The following is a 12,534-nucleotide window of genomic DNA, read 5'->3' as shown; positions in this document are numbered from 1 at the left end:
TAGACAGGGTCGAAAATATTGTTGCTTATGGTACTGTCATTCAAGTTAATGTTGAGGAAGGCAATCAGAAGATCCATGGGGTTCCATTAGGAGAGGACAATGTGCGTGTCTCAGTCATTGGAACCATTGTGCATGATGCCTTGCTACCATTTCCAGTGAAGGATGCTGACATAGTCACTGTCGGAGACGCCATTGGGACTTGTGTTGCTTGGCCAAGAAAGCTAGTTGTTATCCCTGCACCAGAGGCACCCCCTAAACCCATTGAGCAGAAAGTAACTCATTCTTAATTCATTTATAGTCCATCTTCTTCTTTTATTTATTCATGTTCAATTAATATGCAAATTTGTTTCATATATATAGTATATGTTAATATTGGAAAGGGTTGATAACATGTAGTCTTATCATTACAAAATTAGATAACAAAGCGTGCTAATCCGAAGAAGAGAATCAGAGATTCATTTGATGATGACAATGAAGACCTGGAAAACTTGCCGACGAATCTGCCATTACCAGTAAAGGACTTGTGTATGTGGGCCAAGACTGAATTGATGGATGGCGCCACAATCCACACAACATTTGGTGGGGAAATTTTCGGCCATTCTAGGAAAGCCGTCATCTTTAGAAGGGATATCTATAACATGGCTAACATGCTGGAAGTATCTGGAGGAGTCATTGTTTTTTACATGAGGTACATATCAGTTTTCAATTACCTTATTCTTATCTTCAGTAATTGACTATACTCTGGTTGATCTTCATAATCAGAAGCCTTTTTTTTTATTTAGCCCTTTAATATTGCAATATTATTTGTAGCTACATTTATGGAGTCCTGAAGAAGTCTAAGATGCTTGATATGGTTGGCTTTATGGACCCTGCACACACCGGTATAATTGGGTGTGGAAATCCCACTGAACGGGCACGGTCTATGTCAAATCGGTACATGTTAGGGAAACCGGGGCAAATATTTTTGGTTCCATATAACTCGGGGTATGTAATCAGTATTACTACAATGTTAGGCATGTTATATTGCTTGTTGATAGCTTCTATGTATAGATGTAATGGACTTATCAAAAAATAATTTTTACATCTTTTTCTTTAGTGCTCATTGGATGTTGTCGGTGGTAAACCCGGATGAAGAAGCCGTGCATTTCATGGATCCGCTAAAAAGGCGACTTTGTGCTGGTGAATGGAAAAGTATTGTCGACAAGTAAGTCTACTTCCCAATTTTTTTTTTTTTTTACCATATTGATCAGTTGATGTTGTTTCTTCATGTACTGAACTTGCTGCTTGCTAATTATAATTTTTGTGATCATCATTTTCAAGCTCTATTAAAATCTTCAATGCCCAAAAGGGTAGGAAAGGAAGGAAAATAATCCAATGGAAGAATCTTGCTGTAAGTTGGTTGGAATTTTTATAGTCTCCATTAAGTCGTACTTCCTCATATGGTTAATCTTAATTTATAATTTTCAGGGTATTCCGGAGCAAACTGATTCTAAGACTTGTGGTTATTTTGTCATGCGTTATATGAAAGAAATTGTGGAGGACAAGAACTTGGAGTTTGCTACCAAGGTAAGAATGATCAACTGCATATAGGCATATATATTTCAGTTACTGAAAGTTACTGAACCTTATTATGTCCAGTAAATTTGAGAAGCAAATGCAGCAAGTCCAGTATAGGCATAATAAGGTTGATTTACTGGACTTGCTGCAAGTAACTTTGAGAAGCAAATGCAACATAATAAGATACTGGACTTGCTGCAAGTAACTTTGAGAAGCAAATGCAACATGATAAGGTTCATATTATAGGCATATTTCAGGTTTGCTACCAAGTTATAATGGACTTGCTGCATTTGCATCATAATAACTTGCTGCATTTGCTTGTTTCAGTGGGAAAGGAAATCAAATCTTGCTTACACACAGAAGGATATTGATGTGGTTCGAGCTGAATGGGCAAATCATGTTATGAAGTTCTAACTTTGGTTCTGTTTAAGGTAGATGAGTAGCACCAGCAACTGCTTTTGTGCATTTATATATAACTGATGGAAAGTGTTGATGAACCTAAATTATGCATGCAGTTGCTTTGCCTCGCTACTCTTTCTTTACCTTATAGGTCGTTTTTGACTTAGTGCAATATTAGGTAAATGATCGAGATCGATGAGATGGTTTTTTGGTTCTCTTGATCATTATGTAACTGCTGGCTAGGTTTAGATTTGGAACTATGGATTGTATTTTGGATGATGTTGATGCAATTAATGAAACGTAGCCATCATTTTAAATGCAGATTTTAGTCCAATTTTATGGTTTTGATGATTGTAAATGACTGATGTTGAAATGGTTGAAAGGCAACAGATATATGCAGGTTTATGTTGTATCAAGAAAATAGAAACAACAGAAACAAATGATCATCTGTTGTTTCTATCAAGTTCAAACAACAGAAAAGTAGAGTTCAAAGAGCTCTCAAACAACAGAAGTAGGTGATTGATATGTTGTTTCTATCACTTTCAAACAACAGAAAAGTAGAGTTCAAATAGCTCTCAGACAACAGAAGTAGGTGTTGATATGTTGTTTCTATCACGTTCAAACAACAGAAAAGTAGAGTTCAAATAGCTCTCAGACAACAGAAGTAGGTGTTGATATGTTGTTTCTATCACGTTCAAACAACAGAAAAGTAGAGTTCAAATAGCTCTCAGACAACAGAAGTAGGTGTTGATATGTTGTTTCTAGCAGGTTCAAACAACAGAAAAGTAGAGGTCAAATTGCTCTCAGACAACAGAAGTAGGTGTTGATATGTTGTTTCTACCAACTTCAAACAACAGAACATAACTAAAACAATGGTTGAAAGTGCAAACAAACAACAGAAAAATGAGATTGAATACTGCTTCAGACAACAGAAATTTGAGTAAGACTATACTCTAAGTGACATTCAAACAACATAAAAAAACTAAAACTGTAGTTGGAAACCAAATCTAACCACAAGAATCAAAATTATCTGTAGTCCAAACAAATCTCAAACAACATAACTCATGGTATAAATGTTGTTGCATACCAAATCAGTCAACATATAACTGTCATTGTTCTTCAAATCAGACGACAGAAGCATCAACTAAGCTTAATATTGGTTCAATCAAACGACAGAAACAAAAAAAACTCCGTCATGTTACATTAACTACATCGACAGTTATTTTTTGAATCCGTTGATGAAGTGAATTTCCAACAACATTAATATGTAGTGGTATAGTGTTTCAGACGACAGATAGACTCCGATTCTTCAATATTAGGTACTTCAGACGACAGAACTTAAACTGAATCTGTCGTCTGAGTAGATTATAAACGACGGAGAATATCTGTCGTCTGAATGGCTTAGAGACGGCAGCCACTTAGACAACAGATTTTTACTTCATCAGACGACAGATATGGTCTGTCGTCTGAAGCATTTTTTGGCATAGTGAAAAGGTAGCCTGGACTACCCCTGCAGGAACATAATTAAATATGGTTTCAAAATTTAATTTTAGTTTTTAGATGTTAATGGCTTTTTTAATTTTTTTCTCGCAGAGCTTGCTTTCATGATAAAGGTAACCGAGAAATGTGATATTTATAGCTTTCGGGTGCTGGTGCTATAAGGGTGATTCGATCATCTTAAAAACGAATGGCTGAAGAGCAACGGCTTCCCCCTCCTACACCTAAAGTTGAGGACAACTAATAACCCTTGTTCTGCATAATAAAGGCCAACAATGTAGACGGTTTCTTATCGTCCCCAAAAAATGAACAAATCATTAGGATTGGAAGTTTTGAGCAGTGTAATATAAGAGTGTAGCAGTAAACTTTTAGTTTCACGGGAACTTTCCACATATACATGCTGTTTTCACAGAGATTAAAGTTTAGCTTTGAGTTCTATTTTTTTTTTAGCTAGATTTGACCCATGACCAAATTTAAGGAAAGGTAACTGAAATTACCAATATATATCAACGATCATTACCAATATATATAAACTGTTTTGGTACATAATTCCCTGTTGATGAACAATTAATCAAATAGCAAGTGTAATAACACAGAAAAATTTCTCTCTATTATGATGTCAACCCATTTTTTTACAGTGCTGTCAAGTAACCTATAAATTTAGTCACGTTGAACTGATATATAGTTGAATAAAGAACTAGAAAGAAGAGGGTAAAGAATGTAATCATATAATTCCACAAAGAATGTAATCATATAATTCCACAAATAATGTAAGGTATTTGGGTTTGAAGGGAATGATCAGAGAAAGAACCTCCACTGTAAAATGAGAGTAAACTAATGCAAATTCGAGTCCCCTTCTCTCTCGGAGTTAGGGTTAGAGTGGGTTAGGGTTTCGGCCGCAGTTTGGGTGCAGAGTACCGCATCTTCATAACAGAGTCTTCCGCATTCCTGCTGTGCATGTGGGGGCTTGGTTGCTTTGGGTGGAAGGTGTGGTCGGTGTTTGAGAGAGTTTTGAGTAGCATGGAGGAAGTAGTTGGGGATTTCTCCCGCTGTCTGGCAATCCAAGACGAAGAAGATCTAGAGGTCATTACTGTTGATGATCCAACATCTTTGATTGCAGAGAGATTTTGTGTTAGGATCAGAATCCTAACAGAGTAAAATGCAGGAGGAAAAGAGAAATAAAGCTGGAAAATATTGAGATATATTGATCGATATCCAGAATATGGGATTACAAGGATATATATAGACCCAGAAGTAGCTAAGAGATAAGGCCACGCGTCCCTCATGTGGACGTTCACTAATGGATCACTAATTGCATAATTAAGCTTAAGCAGACTAATTAGCAGCTAATTAACAGCTCACGTGCCAGGCACGAGGACAACTAATGACTAGGATATTTAACTATTCCTAAGATGAACAGGAAAGTCAAAACATGCTGAAATCATAACAACTCCATCCCTCCCGAAAGAAAGCTTGACCTCAAGCTTCAAAGTCTGGGAACCTCTGTATTATTTCAGCAGCCTCCTCCCAGGTGGCCTCCTCCACCGCAGTACCAAGCCATTGGATTAGCCATTTAGTCACCGGAGCATTACCCTTTTTGAACATTTTCCTGTCAAGTATTTTGGCTGGATACCACCGCGGGTTGTGAGGATCAACATTTGGTGGCAAGTGAGCAGACACCACTGTAGCATCTCCAATCTTCTTTTTAAGTAGGGAAACATGAAACACAGGATGAACCTTGGCTGAGCTAGGCAGCTTCAATTTGTAGGCAACTGGACCAATTTTTTGTTCAATCAGGAATGGGCCATAGTATCTTGGAGCAAGCTTATGGGTCAATCGTTTCTCCACCGAATGCTGCCTATATGGCTGCAACTTCAAATAGACCCAGTCCCCTTCAGTAAAGGACCTCTCCGTATGATGTTTATCATAGAAGTTCTTCATCCGACATTGAGCCACTTGAAGGTTTCTCTTTAAGATGGCCAACAGCTCGTCCCTTGATTGTAGTTGGTTGTCAACAGCATCTACTGCCGTCGAACCTGCAATATAGGGTCGTATAGCAGGAGCTTCGTATCCATAAAGGGCCTGGAATGGTGTCATGCCAATGGCCGAGTGATGAGCAGTGTTATACCAGAATTCAGCCCAAGGGAGAGCGTCAACCCACGTGTGTGGTTTCTCTCCAACAACACATCTCAAATACTGCTCCAAGGTCCGGTTGAGATTTTCAGTTTGGCCATCACTCTGAGGATGATATGCTGAGCTCTTGTGTAGTGCAGTACCTTGTAGCTTGAAAAATGCTTCCCAGAATGCACTCAAAAATATAGGATCCCTATCTGAAATAATTGATTCCGGCATTCCGTGCAGTTTGAAGACACCATTCACGAAGTGTTGGACTATAGTCGCTGCTGTGTAGGGATGGGCCACGGGAATGAAGTGTCCATACTTAGTCAACCTATCCACCACCACTAAAATCACAGTTTTGCCATGAGAGTTAGGGAGTCCCTCAATAAAGTCCATTGAAATCATGGTCCAGGCTTTGTCGGGTATCACATTGGGTTGCAGGAGTCCTGGTGGATTGACAGTTTCATAGTGGTTCTGTTGACAAGTGTGGCAAGAGGCGACAAAAGCCTTAATGTCTTTCCTCATTCCCGGCCAAGCAAAGGATCTATACACCCGCTTATAAGTCCTCGCAACTCCAGCATGTCCCCCACTAATGCCTCCATGGAATTCGGTTAGGATCTTCTGTCGCCAATTATCGTGGTGAGGAAGAAAAATTCTATCCTTGTACATCAGTTGGGAGTGCAAAAGTGTATAGTGGGTAGGTGTGGGAATACCTTGTGACAGCTGTTGGAGAGTCGCACTAGCCTCAGGGTCTAATAAGCATGCCTGTTGTATCTCATTGATGTAGGCGTGTATTGGCGAGGAAGTGCCAGTAAGAGCAGACAAGGTGCCATACTTAGTAACTGTGTCGGCACTGTGGAGTAGCTCCTCCTTTCTTGATAGGGCATCAGAAGCTGCATTATTTTTACCCGGTTTGTAATGGATCGTATAATCATAGCCAATGAGCTTCAATAACCATTTATGTTGAGCAGGTGTTGTGATCTTCTGATCCAAAAAATATTGGATAGTCCTGTGGTCGGTGTAGATCTTGAAATGGTTCCCTAAGAGGTATGGTCGCCAGTGCTGGACCGCAAACACAACTGCAAGCATCTCCTTGTCGTATACTGATAAGGCAACATGTCTTGGAGCCAAGGCTTTGCTCAAGTAAGCAATTGGGTGCCCATCTTGAGATAAAATAGCCCCAATTCCTACTCCAGAAGCATCACACTCGATCACAAATTCCTTGTTAAAATCAGGGAAAGCGAGAACCGGTGTATGCATGAGGGCATGTTTCAAGTCCTCAAATGCCTTTTCAGAATCAGCAGTCCATTGGAACCCCCCCACTTTCAACATGTCAGTGAGAGGCTTAGCAAGGATGCCAAAGTTTCTCACATATTTTCTATAGTAACCTGCTAGTCCCAAAAACCCTCTTAAGCCTTTTACTGTTTTTGGCTTGTTCCAACTCTTGATGCACTCGATTTTGGCAGGGTCTACAGCCACTCCTTTGTCACTAATGATGTGACCCAAATACTCCACTTGTGACACACCAAAACTACATTTACTCTCCTTGATTTTCAGGGAGTGTTGTTGTAACTTGATAAATACCTTCTCCACGTGCTTCAAATGTGTAACCATAGAAGAGCTATAAATCAAAATGTCGTCAAAGAAGACCAAGGTGAATTTTCTGAGGTAATCCCGTAATACATCATTCATCACAGATTGGAAAGTGGAGGGAGCATTGGTCAATCCAAATGGCATCACAAGGAACTCATAGTGTCCATTGTGTGTTCTGAAAGCTGTTTTGCTCACATCTGCAGGGTGCATCCGAATTTGATGGTACCCCGACCTTAAATCCAACTTAGTAAACACAGTGGAGCTGTGCACCTCATCAAGTAGTTCATCCACCACTGGGATTGGATACTTATCCTTAACTGTCACAGCATTCAAGGATCTATAGTCGATGCACATTCTCCATGTACCATCTTTTTTCTTAACCAACAGAACTGGGGATGAAAAAGGACTCAGACTTGGCTTGATGACGCCATTATCCAACAATTCCTGTACAATCCTTTCAATTTCAGCTTTTTGAAAATGAGGATATCTGTAGGGCCGTACACTAACTGGTGGTGTGTTAGGAAAAAGCTCTATTGTGTGATCCTGCTTTCTTGAGGGGGGCAAGCTCGTTGGGGCAGTGAATAAGTCAGCATACTTCTCAATTAAGCCTTGTAGTTCCGGGGTTTTGGAAGTCACAACTTGAGACGAAAGAGAGGGTTGAACCTGCACAAGTAAAGCCTCTTTCTCTTTTCTCAGTAACCGAGTCATTGCTTTACATCCAATGACTTTAGCTACTGCTTCAGTTTCACCCTGCAATTGAAAACATGAACCTTGTACAGTGAACTTCATTCGCATGGTTTCGAAGTTCCATAAGATATCTCCGAGAGATTTCAGCCAACTAGCCCCTAAAACAATCTCACAACCTGTTACTGGTAGGACGTAAAAATCGGCTGTGAATTGAAAGTCTTGAAGTTGAAGAGCAGCTCTAACTTCTCCTTGAGTCTTCATTTTGGCACCACTGGCTAGTATGACATTTAATGGAGGTAACTTGTGAACCTGGAATTTAGAGCCCTTGAGTAGTTGTGGGTGGATGAAATTATGTGTAGCTCCGGAGTCAATGAGGATATGCACACACTTGTTGTTGAACCTTCCTTTAAGTTGCATTGTGGCAGGGCTTTTAGCACTATCTCCCATCACTTGTAATCTTATGAGTGGTTCATCAAGGTCCACTATAGGAGGTACTTCAGGTTGATCACACCCCTCCGAGATGGAATCCATGTCCAGTTCATCTTGAGTAACTTCCATCACCATAATTTGGCCCTTTCGACAATTGTGTCCTGGTTTAAATTGTTCATCACAAAAGAAGCATTGATTTTTTGCTCTCCGCTCTTGATATTCTGCCTAAGAAAGTCTCTTACTACCACTGATCAAGCCTTGTGAATTCTGCATGTAATTGTGGTTAGTTCTTGAAGAGAAAGGAAGAGTTTGGGTTTTGTTACCTGTGTTGAATGATTGGTTTCTGTTATGGGTCATCAATGGAGGACCAATGGATAACTTATTTCCTCCAGTACTTCGAGCATGCTGCCTGTGCCCGTCATATCGAGTTTCATAAACCCGCGCCAACTCGCAGGCCTCATATAGAGTCCTGGGCTTCTGAGCCTGTACATCAACTCGAATATCTTCTTTCAAACCGCCAATAAAGCAAGATAACAACACTTCTGGAGGGAAACCTGGTGCTCTCCTAGAAAGCTTTGTGAATTGCTCCTTATACTGCTCCACACTTCCTGTTTGATTCATCCTGGCCAAGGCTGCTTGATATTCAGTTTTGTTGTAGCCACTAAACTCCCTCATAAGTAGATCAGCTAATCCTTGCCAAGTGGGTGGAAATTCATGCCGGAACATGTACCACCTGTCTGAGGCTTTATCCGAGAGATGCATGGTGGCAATGGAGAGCTTCCTATCCTCCGGAATCTGATAAAACTCAAAGTACTGTTCTGCCTTATTAAGCCATTCCACAGGGTCTCCTCCACTGAAAATGCTGAAGTCTAGCCTCATTTGTTTCATTGTAGGCAGGTTAGGATCAACATAAGGTATGGCATTTATGTGGGGCTGTGCCTGCATCAAGGGATTAATAGTACCATGGTGTTGCATCTGATATTGTTGCCAACAGGGGGGGCCTGATGCTGTGGGGGTGTAGGCTGATACGAATATGGGGGTATGTGAGTGGTGGTAGTAGTAGCAAAGGTTGGAAATGTGTTATGGCCCTGTGGAAATGTCTTGGAAAAACCATAAGCATGTGCTGTATGTGGTGATGATGAGTGGATCAAAGGTGGTGGAAAATTAAGCACAGTAGCCTCATAAGGACCCGAGTAAGTCATCGTGAAAGGATTAGGATCCATTTGCATCTGATGAGAGACTTGGGACTGGTGTAAGTGCGAGTGGATCTGACCACTGAACAATGATCCAGTGCTAGTATTGGTAGGAGGGCCAAACCCAGCATACTGCAATGGGTGTGTTTGTGCTTCACTCACAGTACGTTCAACCATAGTCATAGCCGTAGTACTAACACAACTAGTAACCATTTTAGAGGTACCACTATCAGTATCCCCTTTCTCTTTGGTAACCAGAGTATTGTTCAAGACACTCAAAGCAGGCATAGTAGTCACAGGACTTGAAACCACAGGGTTAATAAATCCCAACAGTATATCAGCATCAGTGAGCGGCTTAGTAGGGTTAGGAGGGATACCTTCCGATCTGGCCAACACCGATGATGATGATGACTCGGACAGAGCTACCATCTTTGGTTGTACGGGAGGAGGAGGTAGAGAGCCGAATTTCACAGATCCATCCGGTTGTGGCACTGCGGTGCTATCAGGTAGTGGTGGTGGCGTGAGTGAGCCTTGTCGAAGCTCAGTGAGCTGTTTGATCTCCTCCAAAAGCACCGATCTAAAACCCACTAAAGAACTGGCTATGGAATTTTGCAAATTGGACTGCATCTCCTCCAAGCGAGCGTTGGTTTCGTCCCTGTGAATTTGAAGCTCGAACTCGATGTGAGAAAGTTCGCCGGAAACGTGGGGTGGCGACGGCGGCTTCCCCGCCCCCTTGAGTTTGCCCATGATGGGCTCTGATACCAGAGTTGTTAGGATCAGAATCCTAACAGAGTAAAATGCAGGAGGAAAAGAGAAATAAAGCTGGAAAATATTGAGATATATTGATCGATATCCAGAATATGGGATTACAAGGATATATATAGACCCAGAAGTAGCTAAGAGATAAGGCCACGCGTCCCTCATGTGGACGTTCACTAATGGATCACTAATTGCATAATTAAGCTTAAGCAGACTAATTAGCAGCTAATTAACAGCTCACGTGCCAGGCACGAGGACAACTAATGACTAGGATATTTAACTATTCCTAAGATGAACAGGAAAGTCAAAACATGCTGAAATCATAACATTTTGGCTAGTGGGGAAGGTCCTCACCGGGAAGAAAGTTAATGTGGAGTCCTTCAGACATATCATTAGAAAGATCTGGTTGACGAAGGAGGAGTTCTCCATTTTGGAATGGGAAAACTCGGAGCGGTTCGTCTTTTCCTTTAAGACTGATGGAGATCGAATGAGGGTGTTGCAGGGGAGTCCATGGTCTTTTGATAATTCCTTGCTGGTAATGGTTCCTATAGATGGAATGATCGATCCGGGGGCGATTCCTCTTACTCACCAGGAGTTTTGGATTAGAGTGAAGGGTTTACTCCCAGCACTCCTAACTGATAAAATGGGGAGGAAATTGGTAGTAGCATTGGTAGATTTGTTATGACCGATCCAACAGTGTTTGGAGATGGGAGTGGTAGTTTCCTCAGGCTGAGAGTAGAGTTACAACTTGCGGAACCTTTGAGGAAAGGTCTGAGACTGCAGTTTGATCCACGTGACACTCAGTTGAATAAGGTGGTCTTCGAGTATGAACATCTGCCTCACTTCTGTCTATTCTGTAGCCATTTAGATCATGTGGGGATCAATTGCCAGGCAAGAATTGATGGAGTGGTCACGGAGGAAAAATATGGACGATGGAAGACGCTATCGAAAGATGTTTATTCCATTGATTTGTATGGTTAGTTGCAAGGCAAGTCATATGGGTTAATCCCTAGTAAGAAAATGTGGTCTGTCAAAGCTCCTGATTTGCATATGTGTGGAGTGGTTAGGGAGCGTGAAGATTTGACTAACTTGGAAGACAGAGAAATTGATAGGGAGACTGGAAGGCAGGGGAGCTTTGAGTGGTGCAATTTATCAAAGAGAAGCAAACTAGTATGGAAGACGCCAAGCAAGGATATAGTAATGGTTGACTCTAACTTAATTGTAAGGGGTAAGGGTAGTGAGGAGGTGGGGTCGAAGAACAAGCAGGTTCCTGGCTCCTCTATGTTATTCGATGTGCCCATCGTAACCAGTGAATTTGAAATGGAAAACATTTCTGTGGAGGATGTTTCTGTAGTGGGAACTCAAAGAATCGAGAAGACTAAGGGGGTAGAGAAGGAAAAGGGTGATCCCCCACAGAAGAAGGGTCATGGGAAGGGAAAGAAAAGTGTGGAAACTGGATGTGGGTCTAAGGGACATTCAAAGCAGGTGCGTTCTTCTCCGGGTAAGGGACGGAAAAGTAAGGGGTTTGCCCTAACTTGCTCTCCACGCAAGTTGTTTGTTTTTGGCTCACAGTTGAGGAAGAAGGATGGCAATGCAACAAGATTCAACTTCAGGAAGGGAAGTAAAGTGGTGGGACCCGAAACCCGGGCCCACCACGAACAATGAGTCTCCTAAGCTGGAATGTGCGCGGGCTTGGGAACCGTCCACATTCAATGCTCTTAAGAAGTTGTTAAGAGCTCAAGATCCCGATTTTGTTTTCTTAATGGAGACAAAGAAAAAGAAAGAAGTGATGAAAAAGCTGTGTGGTAAACTAGGGTATGTTAATTGCGAAGTGGTGGAGCGTATGGGGAAACAAGGAGGGGGTTTGGCTTTCTGTTGGAAGGAAAATGTGCATGTTTCAGTGATTGATGCGACGACGGGCTTTATTGACATGATGGTGTCAGTTGAAGGAAAACAAGTTCGATTAATCGGTTTTTATGGCAATCCGGAAACGGCAGAGAGACAACATTCATGGGAAGTTCTCCGTCGTCTATCACATCTATTTTCCCATGTTGCATGGTTTGTGTTTGGACTTTGGAGACTTTAATGAGAACACCAATAATAATGATAAGAGTGGGGGTAGGGAGAGACCTTTATACCTGATGGAAAGGTTCAATCAGGTCATACATGATTGTTGTTTACATAAGATTGAGTTTTCGGGTCCACTCTTCACGTGGAGCAATGGTACAGTGCACGAAAGGTTGGATAGGGGTCTAATGAATAATGAAGCAGCTGCCATCTTCCCTAGGGTCCATGAGTTCCA

General features: G+C 41.4%; 1 protein-coding gene across 1 annotated transcript in view; it reads left to right on the top strand.

The window, feature by feature from the left end:
* Positions 1-2,254, top strand: part of LOC133744239 (uncharacterized) — a 9,346-nt gene extending 7,092 nt beyond the window's left edge. Inside the window, exons 2-8 of the mRNA XM_062172377.1 lie at positions 8-272; positions 417-688; positions 811-984; positions 1,097-1,204; positions 1,321-1,390; positions 1,468-1,566; positions 1,885-2,254. Of these exons, the coding sequence (XP_062028361.1) occupies positions 8-272; positions 417-688; positions 811-984; positions 1,097-1,204; positions 1,321-1,390; positions 1,468-1,566; positions 1,885-1,971 (1,075 nt within the window). The 3' untranslated portion in view covers positions 1,972-2,254. The remainder of the gene's footprint in view (positions 1-7; positions 273-416; positions 689-810; positions 985-1,096; positions 1,205-1,320; positions 1,391-1,467; positions 1,567-1,884) is intronic.
* Positions 2,255-12,534: the final 10,280 nt, after the last annotated feature.

Source organism: Rosa rugosa, chromosome 4 (genome assembly GCF_958449725.1).
Source record: "Rosa rugosa chromosome 4, drRosRugo1.1, whole genome shotgun sequence".
Taxonomy (NCBI): Eukaryota; Viridiplantae; Streptophyta; class Magnoliopsida; order Rosales; family Rosaceae; genus Rosa; species Rosa rugosa.
The sequence above is the reverse complement of the archived record's forward strand: the minus strand, read 5'-3'. Positions and strand labels throughout refer to the sequence as shown.